The following is a 21,627-nucleotide window of genomic DNA, read 5'->3' as shown; positions in this document are numbered from 1 at the left end:
CCTTCCATCTTGCATGAGAGCCTGCTTTTCCCCTCACAGCCCTGGCCTTTAGAGCCTGCACACTTTCGGCAGTGAACTTCCCCAAGGACCCTCAGAGTCAGCCCATGGCTGAGGGACATGTGCTCAGTGGTGGGAGCACAGGCAGGCCAGGTTGTCCCTGGAGGGAGGGAAACTAAGCAGCAGAAGGCAAGCCATGACCTTTGTGCCAGTTAATCAGAGCAAGGACAAGACTATGTGAGCCTTGTGGGGCAGCTCTGGAAGTGCAGGGAAAGGGGAGGGTCTGACTAAAGAGCCCCCAGGAAGGAGGTAACACCCCTTCACCTCTCCCTCGCTGATGCTGGTATCCAGAAACTTCCAGATGTGATGGTCCCCCTTCCCTTCTGTTACTCTTTACTAGCCCCCAAACTTCTTGCCTTTATTCTGAACTGGTCTCAGAGAAACCACTGGGGAGCCTGGAGTGCTGGGGTTGGAGGAAGGTACAGCCCGGACCCCTGGCTGAGGCGCGCAGCTGGGCACACCCAGTAGAACAGTCCTCTTGCTCTTCCAGGCGGAGGGTCCCTATCAACACAGAAAGCCCCGTAGAGGACCGCCTCTTCGATTCCCGTAGCCATCCAGCAGCAGCTGCAGGATGAACAGACTCACGAAGGCTGCCTGCGACCTGAAACCGTCTGTGTGTCTGCACGCATGTGTTATGATGATGGAAGAGGGGAGACATGGGAAAGAAGAATGTTCACAGTGGTCTTCTCTGGTCGTGGAGTTTTCATTTTTATTTATTCATTTATTTTAAAGATTTTATTTATTTGAGAGAGAAAGCAAGAAAACATGAGGGGGGAGGGGCAGAGGGAGAAGCAGGCTTCCCGCTGAGCAGGGAGCCCAACTCAGGGCTCCATCCCAGGACCCCGGGATCATGGCCTGAGCCAAAGGCAGACGCTTAACCAACTGAGCCACCCACGTGCCGCCTCTTTATTTATTTTTAAAAGAAATCTCCACCCCCAGTGTGGGGCTTGACCTCACAACCCCAAGATCAAGAGTCTCATGCTCTACTGACTGAGCCAGCTGGGCACCCCAGGGTTTTAATTTTTAACCTCTTCTCTATCCTTTGTTACATTCTCCAAGTTTTCTGTGTTGAGTTTTATTACTTTCCTAATGAGAAAAAAAAAATGGAAACAGTGCTGCATTTGCAGTAATATAAGTCATCAAAAGAGAGTTCATGCCGGGCACTGCCAGAGGCCATTCAGTGACACTCCAGGAGTGGGGCTGGCAGGCTGCATGGCAGCTCAGCACGGCCAGTGGCCCCAGAGTAGCCTTCGGTCTACAAACACTTGCCATTGACTGCTTAGAAAAGCCATTCATTCACTCATTCATGCATTCATTCAAACAAGTAAACACTGTGCCAGGTACTAAGCCAATGAGCACAAACTTAACAGCTTTCGGATCTAGACGGAAAAGAAGGCTTCTGTGCAAATTGCAGATGTATAATATCCATGAGGTGATTAAGGGTGGAAAAGACTCGGGAAAATGGTGCAGGCTGGGGTTGGTAAAATTTATTTATTATACTTAGCTTATTACCAAGTTCTTCATTAAATGTTTATCCCAAGAAGTATTCTGTGGCTGTTCAACAGTTAATGTTTTCCAAGTATCTCTCCTGGGAACCCGAGGTCTGGACCGGATGCCCGAGCCACCAAAGGCTCCTCTGACGTGCTTGAGAGGTATGAGTAAATGCCTCCCCCCTCCCCCCTACCCCCCCACCCCCACGTCCCCACAGACAGCAAGCAAGCACTGACCCGAGGTTCCAGTGACAGCACTACCGTTGCTCTGTGGCCTCTCCAGGTCAACCAGCAGCTCCTCAGCATCGTTCTCGCTGGCAGAGGCTCTCTCCTGCTCCTTCCCACTAAGGTCCAGGGCAACAGCGGGGCCCCGGATGACCTCTTTGGAGACATAGCAGCACGCCAGACCCACCTCCTGCTCCAAGGCTGTGCGAGTTAAATAGCTTGAGTCGATGAGCCGGAGGTCACAGTACTTCAAAGACCTGCACGTAAGTCATGATGTTTTGGGTGAGTCCATCTGGCCTTGAGTCAAACCTCAGCTTTGTTGCCTCCTCGCTGTTATGACCTTGCACTAGCCACTTCCTCCTCCCCAAGGATAGAATAGAATAGCAGTGCCTGGCTCATGGGCTGTATGGAATGCACGGATGGCGCAGGGAAGACATCTGCGGCAATGCCTGACACAGGAAGCATGTGGCTCGTGCTGTTATTACTGGCGTTGAGGCCTTCCTGTCCCCAGGCCCTGGGCCCTTAACGGGCGTGGGAACAGCAAATGAAGAGACACTTCATCCAAATAACAAAATCCCAGTTTGGGGCAGATGCTTTCCCTCCCTGCCTCTCTGGCGGCCCTGCTTTGATGCAGAGACACTTCTCACTGTGGCTACCTTCCATTTACCCAAATGCTAGGCAATCTCTGGAAAATCAAAACAAAGGGTCAAGGAAGGGTGTGTGTCTTTTCTCTCTGAGGAAAGCGATTCTCTTCCTCCTCGCCCAATGAATGAAATGGCTAAGTGTCAGCCAAGTTTTAGCCATCAGCTTAGCTGGGCAACTAATGAAGAATGGGAACTGGCCGTTCACATTGTACCTGGGAAATGTTTCTCCAAGAGGATCTTTGCCAGTTAATATCACAATACAAGGAAGACCTTCTAAATCCTGGTATGTCCGAGGGGTCCACTCTTCCAGCTCATTTCCTCTCCAGGTCTGTAGAAAGGGACCCACATGATAAAATTAAAACCCCTTATTTAAGTTTCCACTTCTTAAAAGGTTTCTAGGTCCAGATTTTAGATGCCTTTGTGCTTCCAAACGACTTTCAGTGTGTGTGTGTGTGTGTGTGTGTGTGTGTGTGTGTACGTGTACTAAATTGCTACTAAAAAGCATAACAAAGCACTCTAGAAGAATGTGGCCTTCAGTTTTATCTCAGTAGGATAAAACAGGAGACCTTGGTGTACATCATGCAGTAGCCACGCAGGCCAAAGCAGCAGACAAGGTGAACAACCCTGGTTAAACTACCTGACTCAAGGCTCTCAAATACACTTTCTTCATGTAATGGACAGACTCTTGGGATGGACTGACTGAAAAAGACAGTTTCAGTTATGAATGACTAATAAAAGCATCTCAAAAGACTCCACGAAGACAGACATTTTCACCAAGAAAATCATGAAGTTAGTTACCCTTGATGGTTTTTTCCCCTCTTTCTTTCTATATTGACTTTCAAAATAAGTGACAAGTAATAATTGACTTGGGGCTCTCAAAAGTCTCTCTCAAGAAGGCGAAAAATATAACCAAATCTGGACCAATAAAAAAAAAAAACCCTGTCCCTTACTTAGAAGAGTAATGCTATTAGCTTATGGTTTCACAAATAACCTATGAAGCATCAACTTATGATATAGATTAACACATACATACACGTGTATGTGTATCTTTAATAAATGGAATGCCAATCAGTGCAAAGAGAAAAAAAAATCCCACCAACCTGAAAGATGTTCAAAAGTGAAAAGATCTTATAGATTTTTAGATTTTAGAGCAGAAAGAAAATAGACTATGTCTTAAGTAGATAAGGTGGTTTCTACTATTTATAAAGTGTCTAGCATCTAACTATGCTCATAACAGCTTTGCAGCAGGAGTTACTATAGGAAATAAACTGATGTCTCTGATAATGCTTTAGGGAACAAAGAGTAAGAGGTCTTAAGTAATGCATACACTTTATTTTAAAATAGACAGGTACTTCTTTTGCTAAACACAAAATGGGATAAAGAAATCTAATAGGCAAAAAATAATGTCATAGGGTTTGATTAATGATTTGTTGGTGTCTAGATAAAACAACCTTTAGAAATAAATATACCCACAATTATTTGAATAAAATGTATATAATTTGTAAAATGGGAAGCACTCTAACCTAACAAGTGTTTTTTTAAATCATATATTTGCATACCAAAGGGAAATCAATAGATCTATATAGCTGTTTACAAATTTGAGAGACTTTTCTTTTTTGTCTTAGAAAATCAATCTATCCAGGGTGGCTCATTGGGTTAAACATCTGACTCTTGATTTCCACTCAGGTCTTGATCTCAGGGTCATGAGTTCAAGCTCTGCATTGGCTACTACTCTGGGTGTGGAACCTACTTTAGAAAAAAAAAAATCTATCAAAAATATTTTTTTAAATATTAGAAGAAAGGTACCTACAAAAATTCAGTTTTCCATACATTGTCATGTCAAAGTAAATATAATAACACTTTGATTTAGAGTAAACAATTCTGGGAACAGGAATCATTTTGCTTATATAATTTTGCATTGGACTCATGATGTCCCTGACACTGAGGTTCTCCCTGAATGGATTTTATCTCCCAGAAACCATCCATTGGTCATGGTTCACAAATAATGAGGTCGTTATAATGATGGTATAAGGGATATTATGTTTTACTCTACAAAAAGATTTATTTTCAAAAGATTATTAAAGAAATCTTGCTTTTACTCTTGACCAATCAGAGCTAGCCAAAACACTCCAACATGCTTTTCTGTTCTGATGAATGATGGCCATCATTCTTCAACAGACTGACCATGTCCTCAGGATGATTTCACTGCAGAGCATTTAAAACAACACAAAAGATGGGGTGGGCACTGAGTTCAAGGAAAATATGGGGCTCATGGCCAAGGACATTTGATGAAAGCTTCACAGGCCTTCTGGAGGAACTGATTTATTTAGATTTAAGCCTGGTGTCCTTCCAGAATGCTTGTCATCACTTATAAGTCAATCACAACACATAGCAGGATAATTAGAGGGAAAATAAGGCCATCCAATGGAAGAAGAGGCAGAGGATCTTACCCAAGACTACAGATAAAAGGCACACCCACCCACCCATGCCATCCTGATAGTGGTAAGGGAGGTTAGTAACTTAGAGATAAACATGAAGGGATGCCTGGGTGGCTCAGTTGGTTAGGTGTTTGACTCTTGATTTTGGCTCAGCTCATGATCTCAGTGTTGTGGGATCAAGCCTCAGGTCAAATTCAGCACTCAAATGAGGAGTCTGCTTGAGGAGTCTCTCTCTCCCCCTCCTTCTGCCCCTCGCCTTGCTCCCGTTCTCTCTCTCTCAAATAAGTAAATCTTGGAAGGAAGGAAGGAAGGAAGGAAGGAAGGAAGGAAGGAAGGAAGGAAGGAAGGAAGGAAGGAAGGAAGGAAGAAAAAACATGTGAAGCAGAAACCACCTGGCAAGTGGCAGTCTTGCTTAGGATGTGACCATTTCAGTGGGATTTCATATTTTTACTTCCACACAAAGAGAGAGTATAAACAGGATGGACTGATGTGATCCGGTGGTTTTGACAATATGGAAATCTCTTTTGTGTGGTCAGTGCCTGGCAGCTACTCATACAAATTGAGATATAACTGTTCTGAGAATTACTTGGGCCCCCCTTCATGTATGGCACGTTCGCAGGGCTCACAGAACCACTGCTGTCTAGAGGCTCTGAAGGTGATTCTGATGTGCTAGCAGCCAGTTAGGACTCTTGATCTTGGGGTTGTGGATTCAAGCCCCACTCGGGGTGTAGAGATTACATAAGAAAAGGTTAAAAAAAAAAAAAGAACCTCAAGTCTTGATTGTGGTTTTAAACCTATGGCCCAGAGGGGTGAATTATTTAGGACTGGCTGATTTATACTGACTTAGTGATTGGCACATTTGAAGACTCTCAACGAATGACCTCAACTATAGGTAGCTACACTTGATCAGTGTCATGGACCCCGAGAAGATTCTGCAGCCTCACATCCTCTTCAACCATCTCCTTGCAGATTATTTGCCTTTCCAGATTCTTCAATCATTAGTATCATTCAAATTGTCTCAAGACATACGTCTCAATGAATTATACTGTAAGAAGAGTTTCAGGACTCTCATTTGTTATTCATCCTAGAAATCTCGCAGTTATGTGGTGTATAATTTAAAATTGTGAACATTATATCTACATATGAAATATAAATGTTTCAACTTCCACTAAATATAGGGTTTCTATTTTTAGACAGATTTATTCCAGTTGCTTATCAAGCTAATGTATTTTGTTTGCATTTTGGGATTATCCCATTTAGGTTAAGCTAATAGAATACAATAAAAAGGTTTATGTTTGCAAAATGCTTTATGAACAGTGAATAACATCCTCAAATTAGAGCTGAGATCATTCAGTCCACCTCTCTCATTTTGCAGGTGGGAAACTGCAACCCAGGGTAAAAATGAGAATTGCCCAAGACTATGTGCTTTCTTTTCATAAAATTTGTGCCAAAATAGATTTTTCTTTTCTTTTTTTAAAAAAGGTTTTATTTATTTATTTGTCAGAGACAGAGAGAGTGAGCACAAGCAGGGGGAGTGGCAGGCAGAGGGAGAGGGAGAAGCAGGCTCCCTGCTGAGCAAGGAGCCCAATGTGGGACTCGATCCCAGGGCCCCAGGATCATGACCTGAGCTGAAGGCAGACACTTAACTGAGCCACCCAGGCGTCCCAAACTAGACTTTTCTTAACCCAATTTAGCTCAGTATTTAGTGTGCAGGGTACAGGTACCATGCTGGTCTAGCTCAGACATACGCTACTTAGCTTGGTATCATACCTATATATAGGCAGTTATTTTATTATATTCTTCCTAATGGCTAGGACACATTAGATTATAAAAGTCCCCAGAAAAACCTGAGAAGGGCATAAAGTAGGGAGTTAGGTGAGTTGATTTAGGAATTCTGCCTGTCCCCTCCATGTCTACCAGGAGGGATTTAGGAGAAGCAGTCCCACCAGCCATGCGAGGGGCTTGACCCGTGCTCATGCACTAATCCCTCTGCAGTAGGCTTGGAGAAGTCAGACCAGCAAGCCTCAGGGCTGGGCGTCAAAGCGATTTCAATGAAACAACAAAGGGTTGAAGAATCCACATGCAAGAGGGTGGGGAATAGCTCTATATGAGTTCTAAAGATAAAACAGAATACTTTACCTACTTACTCTAGACCTGAGCTGACAGGCTAGGTAGACAGAAAAGAATTAGTGAATTGATGTCACTTAAAGGCGAACCCACAGAGGTCTGAGAGAACAACTCACCTTTCTTTCTGAGAAAACAGATGGCCGTGGGCTAGATGCATCTTGAACAAGGTCAATAAACATGGGGTCAAATTGGGTCATCTCATTTTTACACCTGCAGTTGGAGGGCATGGAAGACCAACTGCAGGCACATGCTAAAAAGGGGGCTTGACAGAATCTTAATAAATCGGCTCCAATTAGGGAAGTGTACACGTCCCTTGGTTTAGCCTTAACACTGTCACGAAGATCAAATCAACACGTGTGCAAAACTCTACTAAACTCAGGCCTCCGAGCCACCTAGGTGGGGTTCCTAGAAAACAGAAACGAATGATATTTCAAAGGAGAGCTGTCCGACCATTGCTAACCTTTAATCGTGCCACAAAATGCGTTGCGACACTGAGTTCAGAGGCGGGGTTCCCGAGGATGATCTCAAAGCGGTACTGCAGCCCCAGCTTGTCGCGCACCTCCTGCAGCCTCTCCTTGGCTAACATTGCCAACTGCACGGAGGGCACCCTGATAATGAGCATGTGTCCCCTCCCACTTCTTGTCTTTCCTGGGGAGCTGATGAGGTCATCCATAATGCTGAGTGTTTCCGGTGTGCTGTGGTCTCGGAGGGACGCCATGGTGGTGAGAGCCATCAGAGCCTCTGAGTACTGCTGGATGAGAAGGTAGCAGCGGACGACCATGCTGTGCAGCCTGGGGTACCTTCAACAGAACACAGGGAGCTAGAACTTGGGCAGCAGGACCAGCTGGCACAGTAAGGTCTCTGTGGGAGGAATGCAGACCCAGCATGGTGGGAAGGGGTTACCGATCAGGGTTGGGCTGGAGCCCTAGTATGAACTTGGGGCCCACATCGTTAGAAGGAAAAGTAGAGCCTTCAACTCCTGTGAGTCAGAAACTGTTGGGATACGTACAGCAAGTTAAAGAGGTTTGGGGATGGTCTAGTGACCCTAGCTTCTCTGAGTGTGGTCTGTGGACCAGAAGCAGCACCACTTGGGAGCCTGCTAGAAATGCCAAATTCCCCCACCCCAGATACCTGAATCAGAACTCATAGCCTGACAAGACCCCCAGGTGATTTGTATGCACATTAACTTTTGAGAAGCACTGATCTAGTCAGGTTATTTGTTGACAGAGTCATAATGGAGCATCCCTGGATCCTAACCTCTTATTGGTGGCACTTAGAATGGTGGTTTTGTCAGCTTATTTCTCTGATACTTAAAACTACAGTAAAGAAAATTGAGACATTAGTATCATGTTTGCAAAGTAGCAGACAGAAAAAGAATAATTATTATTACTAATAATTACTAATTTGACGGTAGCCCCACAGACAGCAAGTGTATCTTCCCATAAAATGTGCCTTGGTGCAGGAGAAAACTTGGAGCTGACTGGAGAAATAGCACCCCCTAGTGGTGTAGCCTCCTATCACCCGAGCCCTGCTTCGTCAACAGAGCCTGGCAAATAGGGGTGTCCTTGCCTCATCCCAACACCCATTGGTACTCCACCCCCACCCCACCTGGACTGCCAAGTAAGAGGATCACTTTGTTCAAATTGGCACTTTTTACAGCTACAGAGCAGGCAGGAAATTTATTTATGAATTATTTGTGATTTACTCCTCAGAAAGCCAGGCCTGCTGGCAAAGTGAGTACAAATGGGCAAAGAGGACCCCTTTGCAGGCACAAGGAGGTGCTGGTCAAGAAAAGAGGTGCTGGCAAAATGAGGATGAGCCTGTGAACTTTCTTTCTGGTTGTCAGCTGGTAGCACAGGCAGCGGCCTAGCAGCTGGGTAGGCCATGGGGTGGTTTGCCTTTGTTCTACTTTATAATTCTATTTAAAGTAAAACAAGTGGTCCGCCAGCCTTGCACAGGGTCAAATACCAGTTAGGGTCATCAAATGAATAGTATGCTTTTGAAGTACTTCAGAGTTGGAAAGGACCGTGGATGCCCTGGATTTGACCACTCCCGCTCCTACCAGAAGGAGAGTGAGTTAAGCGGCTGAGAGAAACCTGGCTACCTGCCCAGGATCATGCAACCGGTTGGTCAGGGACAGAGCTGGGTCTGGAGTCATTCAGGTCTCTGATAATGTCTCCTTGCATTGCAAGGATTTAGTAGGTTGGGGAAAAGTGAAGAAATCCTTCAGTTCACTCAATCCTGGGCCGGTTCTTCAAACGCTCAGTAAATCACAGCTATTACTAGCTTGAGTGACTGGGTTGGAAGAAGTGAGCACACAAGATCCTTGTTTAAAGCTTAATGTTTTTTGATGGGTCAGGTAGGTAAGCCAAAGTTAGAACACATGGTAACTTTGATCTACAGGCATTTAGATCTCACACTCTGAAAGAAGTATGAATTTAGAAGGCAACAGTCTTCACAACCTGTTCTGTTTGCACTGAACTGTAATTGTTTGTCGTATTTTAAGTATTACCAAAGTTGTAAGAGAAGTTAACAGGATTGACTCTGGGAATGATGGTATCGGAGGGAGGGAACGTTCCAAGCTGGTGGATGCAGCAGGTGGGTGGGAAACCCTTAAAAGGGAGACTCATGGGATGATTTTGGAAACGTTAGGATCACATGTGCTGTGGCAGGATTAATGTCACAGTGTCCGTTAAGTCTTCTTAAATCCAACAGCTGCAAAAATATAAAATCCTACTCTGAGGCTTCTCCTTTTGTTGATGCAGCATAATAACTCACTGGTAGGGTACAGCCACCCATCCTCATTTTTATTTCTCTTTCTTTTTTCTTAGCAAAGTTATAGAACAGGTTGTTAAACAGGTGGCTTGTGGTCAACTGGAGCCAATCTGAAGAACAAGAGCTACTAAAAATTAGAATGTGCCTCTTCAAAAAGAGTACACTTGCCCCCATCACTGGAAGGTCAGACAGACTATTGCAGCCGAGGGCAGGGAGGGCCCTCTACCAGGTTAGGTAAATTCCAGTGCCTCTGTGATGCTTTGAGTCTATGCTTCAAGATCAGAGAGAAAAAAACAGGAAAACCCTTTACTTTCCTGGAGTTTGACCAGAACTTGGAGAATAAAAAGAAAGCATAGGAGACAGAAAAGTTATGATCTTTATCTCCCAAGGTCAGGGATTGGAGGAGGCACATTAGGAACTGAACTCACTTCTGTGATCTAATTGCTCCTAATTTTCTCCAGTCTACACTCCAAATCTCTCATAGTAAAGTTCAGTTTTTACTGAGTCATCTAAGGGTACTTGCCTATGGTGGATAGAGGGGAAAAGAGAAAAAGAAGAAGTGTAGGACATACGGTGGGGAGGCCACCCCTCAGAGAAATGGTCTTTAATCAGCAAATTCCTCCGTCCATCTAATCCCCTGGTGGTAGCAGTAAAGCGTGCTTGGAAGATGATTCAGAGCATAGCAAGTGGTTCTAAGTCCCACTCTGGGTCCCTAGTTTCCTTTGTTAGTCTTGGATGATCACAGAAAATCTATACGAGTAAAAGGTCATCTTAGGAGAGGCTATTCTTATTCTGCCTTTGCATGTCATCTGCACAGCCGGAGCTCCACAGAACTCCCTGTGACAGTGACACAAGAGACTTTTGGCTATTTTAGACACACAAGTACAGCTAAAGTAAAAGTTGAAGGTCCTTACTTACCTTTCCAAGAGCGTGTTCACCATTTTTTCAAAAGTCTCATCACATCTCAGAAGGGGGCTTGTGATGCCCCACTGTAGAGACTTACTGTATTCATTCAAGCCGAAATACAGCTTCTCCTCGCAGCTCATGTCCTCCTGATTCAAAACAGAGCCAAACCCAGTGAGGAGAGGATACAATGTGTCTTGTTTTCTAGGGTTGGGGGAAAAATCCCTGCAATATGTTATTTGCTAGAAGGTGAAAAAATTGTGAATAAACAAGTGGGACTACATCAAACTAAAAAGCTTCTGCACAGCAAAAGAAGCCTCAACAAAATGAAAAGACAACCTACAGTACAGGAGAAATATTTGCAAATCATATATCTGATAAGGGGTTAATATCCAAAATATATTTTTTAAAAACTCACATAACTCAACAGCAAAAAATCCAAACAATCAAAAACAGATTGAGGAACTGAACATTTTTCCAAAGAAGACATACAAATGGCCAACAGGTACATGGACATGTGCTCAACACAGCTAATCATCAGGGAAATGCAAATCAGAGTAAGGATCTAATTGTAGAAGACGGTGACTATTATAATGGAATATCACCCAAACACCTGTTAAATTTTTTTTCAAGTAATCTCTAGGCCCTATGTGAACTTGAATTCACAACCCCAAGATCAGGAGTCACAGGTTCCAATGACTGAGCCAGCCAGGCACCCACCTCACACCTGTTAGAATGGCTGCTCTCAAAAGGAAAAAAGATAACAAATGTTGGCAAGGATGTGGAGAAAAGTGAACCCTTATGTTTGTTGGTGGGAGTGTAAATTGGTACAGCCACTGTGGGAAACAATATGGAGGCCCCTCAACAAAATTAAAAATGCAGTAATTTCACTTCTGGGTTTAGCCAAAGGAAATGCAAATGAGATATAGAAGAGAGAAATGCACTCCCATGTTCATTGAGCATTATTCACAATAGCCAGGAAATGGAAGCAACCAAGTGTCTGTCAACGGATGAACAGATAAAGAAGATGTAGTATGTATATGTATATGTCCACACAATGGAATATTATTCAGCCACGAGAAAGAAGGGAATCCTGCCATTTATGACAATGTAGATGGACCTTGAGGACATTATGCTAAGTGAAATCAGTTAAGAGAGAGAAAGACAAATACTGCATGGTTTCACTCATATGAGGAATCTTAAAAAAAAAATCGTCACTCATAGAAGCAGGAAGTAGAATAGTGGCTGCCAGGAGTGGGGGGTGAGGGAAATAGGGGATGGGGGTCAAGGAGGCACTAGTGGTGATGAGGACAGGGTGATGTATGAAAGCGTTAATCACTATATTGGACACCTGAAACTAATATAACACTGTAGGTTAACTGGAATGAAAATAAAAACTAAAAAAACATAAAAAAATAACGAGGCTTTGCCATTTGCAACAACATAGATGGAACTAGAGGGTATAAGGCTAAGTGAGATAAGTCACACAGAGAAAGACAAATGCCATATGATTTCACACATGTGGAATCTAAAAAACAAAATAAATGAACAAACAGACAAAAAACAGACTGTTAAATATAGAGAGCAAAAATAAATATATCAAGTAAGCAAGCAAACTGGTGGTTGCCTGGGGGGAGGGGGATGGAAGGGTGGGTGAAGTAGATAAAAGGGATTAAGTGGCACAAACTTCCAGTTACAAAATAAGTAAGTCACAGAGATGAAAAGTACAGCATAGGGAATACAGTCAATAATCTTGTAATAAGGTTGCTTGGTAACAGACGGTGACCACACTTATCATGGTGAGCAGTGAGTAATGTATAGAATTGTTGAATCATGATGTTGTACATCTGAAACTAACATAACACTGTATGTTAATTATACTTCAATTAAAAATACATAAAATAATTATTAAAATACAATAAATGTCTTATAATTTAATGTCAATTATACCTCAATGAAGCTGAAAAAAAAAACTTTGTTTCATTATATAACCTGATATCAACTCTACAGTTATCTCTGGGGCAAAAACCAAAATTTCTTTTCCCTTCAAACGAACTTTAATATGTGGTTAATGCTGACATGTTTTATTTGTTGTTGTTGTTTTTTAGAGAGGGAGGGCAGGAGGGGCAGAGGGAGAGAGAGTCTTAAGCAGATTCCACATCCGGCACAGAGCCTGACATGGGGCTTGATCTCACAAAACCCAAATCATGACCTGAGCTGAAATCAAGAGTTAGATGCTTAACTGAGCCACCCAAGCACGCATGTTGACATGCTTTCTTAAGGCAGATGGTAATTACACAGATGGTTTGTTTTCTCTTTGCTTTGTTCAGGCATCTTCTGAGGAATAACATTTTTAGGCTGGTACAGTCACTGGTCAGACTTTTCCCTCATAAAGCAGTTCTCTATACTGATACTTATCCATAGTACTCTCTGGAGATCAACAAACTCAAAAACTCTGTTATAAAAAACTTCTCTGACATCATCTAATGATGGTAATTTAGAAAAGCTTATTCTTTTATAAAAAATATTTATTTAGAAATGGAATCTATACTTCTCTGCTTTCATAAGCAGAATTCACTGTATTTATCCCCCTTCTTGACGACTCAGTCACTACTACGAAATGAGTATTTTGAGATGTGACACAAAATTTCCCTCAGAGGATCCTGAGATGTGTGACAAGCTGTCCTTAAATGTAAATAGCCCCCAGAATATTAAGTAAGCTTTTTGAATTCATGCATCTGCTTTTTTTAAAAGTTTTCTACTTTAATTTTTCCCAGTCATTTCTCCTAGCTGTCATGTGTCCTATGTGTTTTAGTCTTACTTTTATTTGTTATTTATTATGTATTGACATTTTTCTTTAAACACTCTCCAACTCATTTCATAAAGGTAATACAGTAGCTTCAAACATAAGTTAAAAATAAAGTAAGCAATCAGAGGAAGAAGCCAGGGTAAGAGAAATAAGATTGGGCCAGGGATGAAGTTAGTGCTCTCAAAAATGCACACAAGAAGGTTTTGCATGTTTTGTTTCTGAGCTTTTTTAGTGACTCAGAGAAACAGATAAGCAACTGTGTGATTTATAAGGTCCGTAAGACAGAAGATAAAGCACTATTCAACTGGCGGCTTTTCATTTTTTTGTGGCCTCCCAAACCAGTTCCTCCTGCTTGTTGTAACAGGATCCTATCTGAGAGTAGATATGCCAGAGGACCACAGTATGTCCTGTCAACAGTGGAGCCTTAGAGCATACAGCGAGGGGCATCTATTTTGGAGGCTTGGAAGCCTTTGTTTGTTTGTTTGTTTGTTCCCTTCCTTCTGGCTAACTGTGTCAAGTCATTTCAGGATGAGGAAAAGTCATTCATCTGGGTTTCTCTCCTTACCTGGATCGCTGGTACAGAGAGAGTGGAAAGGAAGCTGTCCCGCTTCTTTGGGAAAATACAAATTCCTACTCCAAGCCTGCTGTTTTTCCTGATGTAGCATTTTCACTCACTGGGTAGGAAGCATCCACATGTCTCCTCATTTTAATTTCTTTCTTAGCAAAGAGATGGCCTGTACTGGAGGCCAGTATTTTTTGGTGCCCGTATGTTTTTTAGTAATCTATAAAGACTTTATAGATTAAGAACCAGATATGCTAAAAATAAGAATGAAATGTGAATACTTAACCCAATTTGTTAGGTTTGCATTAAACTGTAACTGTAGTTTTCTAAGTATTATAAACCTTGTAACAGATGTCAATGGGACCACCCTTTCAAATGTGCTTTACAAAGCTCTGAATGATGTTACTTGAAAGAAACGTGGTGTCCCAAGAATCACAAATCATACTGAATCATTATGTCTTTTGGGAAAATGTCCCTTCTCCTACAAAACAAAAAACAAAACAAAATAAAAATCTCCCTCCTCCCAAAGTCCTGCCCTCCCAGTGACCCTCACCTGCAGCTCCCCCTGCCCTCTCGCTGCTGTCCTTGCTTCTTGCCAGCCAAACACTCTGCTCCCTGGAAGGTCACCAAAGACTCCTGAGGCCAAATCCAAAGGCCTGTACCTATCAGTCTTTGGCCACCACCCTCTTGGCAGTTCTCTTCATTACCTTCCTCAACCATTTTATCCACACCAGCTGCTTCTGTAATCATTGTTCTTGACAAAATATTCCAAATCTACATCATAAAGCCCCGGTAGAAACTCCAAATTTGCGTTTGCATCGGTGCACTCTCCTCAGCCTTAACTCATTCAAAATCCACCTCCTCTGCCCTCCACAGATCACTCTCCCTCTTGGGCCTCAAAGATATCTCGGACTGTTCTCTCTTCTCCAATAAAGAAATCCTAGAAAATTCGCCATTTCTCCCATACTATTTCTGGCTAGGACCACGATTTATGTATTTGTTATTTTGAACCTGAATTATCAGAAAAGCCAGATGACTGATCTCCCCATGTTTAATCACTTTGACTTAACCTCTATCATGAATGAACTGCTTTAGCAGCCTCTCAATATCTCCTAGAGCTGAACATATGTGTTCATTCCCACATATACACCCAACAAAAATACCTACCTGGGTCTACTAAAAGGCATGTGCTAGAATATATATAGCAGCAGTGTTTGAAATAAATGAATGGGATGGGTAAGTGAATTGTGGTGGTCACCCAGTGTAATCTATATACAGCAATATGAATGTTTTATGACTCATGCAAAATAGAGAAGAATCTCACAAGGAATGCTGAGCAAAAGAAGCTACGTACAAAAGAGTGCATACTGCATGATTCCATTTATATCAAGTTCAAAACTGGGCAAACCAAACTTATGGGGTAAGAGGTCAGAAAAGTGTTACCCTTTTGTGGGCAGTGCCTGTTTTCTGGGGTAGTGGTAATGTTCTATTTCTTCATTTGGGTGCTGGTTCTACGGGTGCTTTCAGTTTGTGAAAATTCATTAAGTTGTACATTTACCATGTTAGTATAAAAATAAAATATATATATTCTGATAATATAGTTGATTCTTGAACAAGTTTGAACTGCATGGGTCCAACTTACATAAGGGGTTTTTGAGGTTTTTTTGCTTTTATTTTTTGCTTTTTTGTGCAAAAAGCTTTATTGTTTTCACTTGGTGCAGGGCTTGGGGGAGGGCTCCAGGGTGGTTAAAAAGCTGCCTAGTGGCTGCAGGGAGAGGCTCAGGCAGAAGCCCGGACACCCAGGGGACGCAGATGGGCCATTGGGCTCCAGAGGCTCCTAGTTATCTTGCTTGAAAGTGAGCCTTTGGAAGAGATACTCACCCAGCTCAGCCTTGGGGGCCAGCCAGCCTGCAGAGGTTAGTCAGGTAGTCGCCCAACTTCTTGATGAGTTTCACTTCCTCATCTAGGAAGTGGTTTTCCAGGAAGCCACAGAGATGGGGGTTTGTGTGGGCAGAACCCAGAGTAGGCAGATCCAGAAGACCCTGGTTCAGATTCTTCTCCAGGACCATGGGTTTACCCCACGCATCTTGAGAGGGCTTCCGCATGTCCCAAAGAGTGAACGGCTGCCGGGCCGATCTTGTATCTTCAAGAGACTTGGCACTCCAGAGCCACATGGCTGAGGTTGGAACAGAAGCCCAGGGAGAGGTAGGCATTGGAGTCTTGTGGATGCATGTTGACCAGGCAGGTGAGGGCGGCCTCCACCTTGATGGGATCATTCTGATGAATCCAGGAGCTCATGGTTGATTGGCAATAAGGACTTAAGCTCAAAAACTGGTGACGGCTAGTCCTGAAGCCAGAGGATGGCTGAGATGGTTCTGAGGTTGCAACTGGAAAAGAGATTGGAGGGTGTTTGGAGGCTGGAAGAAGGGGCATCCCTGGGTCTGTTCCATCCAAACAGTGTTGAAGCAAGAGACAGATCTGCAGGACCATCAGTCGCTCTGCCTATATGTAGATTTTTTACAGTACAGTACTGCAAATGTATTTTCTTTTCCGTACGATTTCCTTAACCCTTTCCTTTCTCTAGCTTACTTTATTGTAAGAATACAGTATATAGTTACATAATATACAAAATAGATGTTAATTGTTTATATATCGGTAAGGCTTTCAGCCAACAGTAGGCTATTAGTAGATAAATTTGGGGGGAGTCAAAGTTATATGCGAATTTTCAGCTGCACAGGGGTGGGTGCTTCTGACCCCTGTGTTGTTCAAGGCTCAACTGCATTTTTAATAATACTATGCCCTTATGAAAAAATTGTTAATGCCTATGTAATAAGTGTAAACTTTGCCAGCCTGGCACTGCAAGCCTCTATCTGTATATTTCCAGGTTTCTTTTCATCCCCTTAGTGTTCTCTGAAAAATCCCTGTGTTTCCTCCTCTGTGGTGCTGCCCAAGCTGTCCGCTGCCAGAAGTGCCTGCACCCAGTCCTTCCGCTCTTGCAACGCCATCTGCCATGCTCTCTCCATGTCGCTTTTCCTAGTGCTCTCAGATGGGTGGGACTTCTCCCTCCCTTCAACCCCCAGAGCATTTTGATTTTTTAAAATTGTCTTACTCTACTCTGTTGTTTTAGTTTTTGCAAATAAAAATTGTATATATTCAAGGTGTACAACTTGATTTTTTTTTTGAAATTGAGATGTAATTGACATGTAGCATTGCATTAGTTAACAGGTGTACAACATAATGATTCTATTTATGCATAAGGGATACCTTGGAGATTTGAGGGTTTGGTTCCAGACCACTACAATACAGCAGGTCGTCAATAAAATGAGTCAAATGAATTGTTTGGTTTCCCAATACATTCAAAAGTTATGTTATTAAGTGTGCAATAGCATTATGTCTAAAAAAACAATGTACATACCTTAATTAAAAGATACTTTATTGCTTAAAAATACTAACCATCATCTGAACTTTCAGCAAACCATAATCTTTTTGCTGGTGGAGGGTCTTGTCTTGATGTTGATGGTGCAGACTGATCAGGGCGGTGGCTGTTGAAGGCAGGGGTGGCTGTGGAAATTTCTTAAAATAAGACAACAATGAAGTTTGCCACATCAATGGATTCTTCTTTTCATGAATGATTTCTCTGTGGCATGTGATACTGTTTGATAGCATTTAACCCACAGAACTTCTTTCAAATTAGAGTCAATCCTCTCAAACCCTGCCACTTCTTTCCCAACTAAGTTCATGTAATATTCTAAATCCTTCATTATCATTTCAACAATCTTCACAGCATCTTCACCAGGAGTAGATTTCATCTCAAGAAACCACTTTCTGTGCTCATCCATAAGAAGCAACTCCTCATCTGTTAAAGTTTTATCATGAGCTTGCAGCAATGCTGTCACATCTTCAGGCTCCACTCCTAATTCTAGGTCTCTTGTTATTTCCACCACATCTGTAGGGACTTCCTCCACTGAAGTCTTGAACCCTTCAAAGTCATCCATAACTTTGGAATCAACTTCTTCCAAACTCCTGCTAATACTGATATTTTGACCTCTTCCTATGAATCATGAATGTCTCATCACCTGAAATGGTGAATTCCTTCCAGAAGGTTTTCAACTAACTTTGCCCAGATCCATCAGAGGAATCACTATCTATTGCTACCATAGCCTTATGAAATGTATTTTCTTAAATCACAGGACTTGAAAATTGAAGTTACTCCTTGACCCGTGGGGGCTACAGAATGGGTGTTGTGTTAGCAGGCATGAAAACCACATTCACCTCATTGTACATCTCCATCAGAGCTCTTGGGTGACCAAGTGCATTGTCAATACTATTTAGTTCACATTCTTACATGGATGTGGCATTGTGGCACAATGCTAAATCTACTAATGTGTTTACAATAGTAATATCAAAGATCAATGATCATAGATCACCATAATAAATAATAATGAAAAAGTTTGAAATATTGTGAGAATTACCAAAATTTGACACAGAGACATGAAGTGAGCAATGCTGTTGGAAAAATGGTGCCAACAGACTTGCTTGACACAGGATTGCCACAAATCTTCAGTTTGTAAAAAATGAAATATCTGCAAAGTGCAATAAAGAAAAACACAATAAAATGAGGTATGCCTACATACATATTGCAAAATGATCACCAGAGTAAGTCCCTCAGCCCATATATTATAATTTTTTTTCTGGTGATGTGAACTTGTAAGATCTACTCTCTTAGCAACTTTCAAATATGCCATACAATATTAACTATAATCACCATGCTGTACATGACATCCCCAGGACTTATTAATTTTATAACTGGAAGTTTGTACCTTTTGATCCCATTCATCCATTTCACCCATCCCACTCCTGCCTTTGGTAACCAACAAACTGTTTTCTCTATGTATATGTTATTCTACTTTCATAACAGTAACTTTAATAAGTACTTTGCTTTCTCCTTTAAATAGTCAGTTCTCTCTGTGTGTTCTTGGAAAGATCTAACACTAGCCCACAAGTGCTCAGTATTTTTTGAATTGAATTACTCTGCTTTTCTCAATTTTTCCTTTTTGAAGACACTGGTCTCAGGATAACAAAAGGAGGCTAATGGTTAGGATTCTTCCCTAATGTGTAACGCTGTTGTTATAAATTAGATTCAAAGTTTTTATCTTTTTTCTATGCTGATCTCAATTTCATAGTGATGATTTTTTTAAAAAGATTTTATTTTTATTTATTTGACAGAGAGAGACACAATGAGAGAGGGAACACAAGCAGGGAGAGTGGGAGAGGGAGAAGCGGGCTTCCCGCCGAGCAGGGAGCCCAGTGTGGGGCTCGATCCCAATCATGACCTGAGCCGAAGGCAGATGCTTAACAGCTGAGCCACCCAGGCACCCCTCATAGTGATGATTAAAAAAAAAAAAAACCACCTTTTTTTTAGAGTATAATAACTCCCCACCCCTCAATTATTTTGATTAAATCTGGGTATCAAATCTTTAATTCATAAATACTTCACTAGATGCCTCTGAAATAAGAACGCTTTAAAAATTATAACCATAGTACCGTTATTATGCCTAAAAAAGTAACCATAATCATAGGAATGATTTTTTTTGAGGATTTTATTTATTTATTTTAGAAAGAGAGAGTGAGCAGGAGTGGGTGGAGGGGCAGAGGGAGAGAGAGAGAGAGAATCTCAAGCAGACTCCATGCTGAGTGTGGAGCCTGATGTGGGGCTCGATCTTACAACCCTGAGATCATGACCTGATTATCAAGAGTCAGATGCTCAACCAACTGAGCCATCCAGGCATCCAGGAATGACTTCTAAGGAAAATTATCTTAAGCATATTTCCCTATTATTTCATGTCAGGAGAAGGTAAAGGGCAGAAGCTATGAGTCCTTCCTATCACTGGTGTGATCCCTCTGGAAAAGACAACACCAACAAGGTAAATTAGGATGGTTCTCTTCCCCCCCAACAATATTTTGAAAGCTAACATTTAATAGGAAAACTGTTGGCTTAAAAAACAAATTTTCCTGGGGCACCTGGGTGGCTCAGTCATTAGGCGTCTGCCTTCGGCTCAGGTCATGGTCCCAGGGTCCTGGGATCAAGCCCTGCATTGGGCTCCCTGCTTGGCGGGAAGCCTGCTTCTCCCTCTCCCTCTCCCACTCCCCCTGCTTGTGTTCCCTCTCTCGCCGTGTCTCTGTCTGTCAAATAAATAAAAATCTTTAAAAAATCAAAAAACAAATTTTCCCTTCATAAGTTCTATTGGCAATCCCATTCCATGTCAGGGCAACTACTTGGGTAGGCTTCAAGTGCACCCTATACTTTAGAGGCAAAGTGTAGCCTTTGTAGTGTAGTGTCTTAATCTCACCTGTAATTTGACATCCAACTGACGAAGATGGCATAGAGAAGATACTAACAAAGTGAGAGCTCAAAGCAATCTCTATGTGCTAGTGAACACACTGAGACAGTTCTCACAAGGGAGGCATGGTTGATGCCAACATGATTCAGTGACTTGAGCTTGCTTGACTGCAAAGAGCAAACCAATACTCAAAAATAAGAGCTACAGGTAAGGGAAAACTTATGTACTTCATAACAGAATGAAATGCACTGGGTTGATAAGTGAATAAATGTTATTCTTTTTTTAAAAAAAATTTTATTTATTTATTTGACAGACAGTGAGAGAAGGAACACAAGCAAGGGGAACAGCAGAGGGAGGGGGAGAAGCAGGCTCCGCACTGAGCAGGGAGCCTGATGCGGGGCAGGATCCCAGGACCCCGGGATCATGCCCTGAGCCGAAGGCAGACGCTTAATGACTGAGCCACCCAGGCGCCCCTAAATGTTATTCTTATGTAAGACATATCTGGCATCTTTTACTTAAACATGTTTATTTTAAAATACACATATGTTCAATATTTTTAAACAAAGAATCCATTGCTTAATGGCTAACCTTCATTGTTTTTTTATGAAACACTTATTTCTTTTCTTGGATAGTGTATTTATCATACACTGTATAGGTTATGGAAAATATTTTCCAGGTGTTAGGGATTGGAGCCAAAAAAACATACAGTCCTGAATATGTACAACTTTGAGATGGCTGCTCTTAACACATTAAGTGTTACTACTGAGTAATTTAAAATAACAGTATCATAATCCCCTGTTTCAACCAGAAGACTGAGAACTGATTACAAGAAAAAAATCCCAGTTGCTGGGAGAACATGAGCATAACTTACAGTCATAGATCAGTAAGACTGAAACATGACAGAGGAGCCATTCAAAAGGACAATAAAATTTCCACATTTCAGACTGATATTAATCATTTATTTTATTTTATTTTATTAAGATTTTATTTATTTATTTGAGAGAGAGAGACAGAGATAGGGAGAGAGAGCATGACAGGGAGGAGAGGGAAGAAGCAGCTCCCTGCCAAGCAGGGAGCCCCAGGGGGGTGGGGGTGGGGCTCAATCCCAGGACCCTGGGATCGGGACCTGAGCCAAATGCAGATGCTCAACCGACTGAGCCACCCAGGCGCCCCTGAAATTAATCATTTAAAGGCATAAAGACAGTCCAAGCTATTGGTGGCCATATAAGATAGTATCACATTTTTTGTGGGAAAAC

At 42.1% G+C, this 21,627-nt stretch overlaps 1 protein-coding gene across 10 annotated transcripts in view; it reads right to left on the bottom strand.

Moving 5' to 3' along the window:
• GREB1L (GREB1 like retinoic acid receptor coactivator) overlaps positions 1-21,627 on the bottom strand; it is a 274,155-nt gene that overhangs the window by 25,130 nt on the left and 227,398 nt on the right. For all 10 annotated transcript variants that reach the window (XM_027576041.1, XM_027576039.1, XM_027576044.1 and 7 more), the window contains 4 exons: positions 10,675-10,808; positions 7,442-7,781; positions 2,629-2,744; positions 1,785-2,029 (listed from right to left, as the gene is read on the bottom strand). In XM_027576041.1, the coding sequence (XP_027431842.1) occupies positions 1,785-2,029; positions 2,629-2,744; positions 7,442-7,781; positions 10,675-10,808 (835 nt within the window). The remainder of the gene's footprint in view (positions 1-1,784; positions 2,030-2,628; positions 2,745-7,441; positions 7,782-10,674; positions 10,809-21,627) is intronic.

This window comes from Zalophus californianus, chromosome 14 (assembly GCF_009762305.2).
Source record: "Zalophus californianus isolate mZalCal1 chromosome 14, mZalCal1.pri.v2, whole genome shotgun sequence".
Taxonomy (NCBI): Eukaryota; Metazoa; Chordata; class Mammalia; order Carnivora; family Otariidae; genus Zalophus; species Zalophus californianus.
The sequence above is the reverse complement of the archived record's forward strand: the minus strand, read 5'-3'. Positions and strand labels throughout refer to the sequence as shown.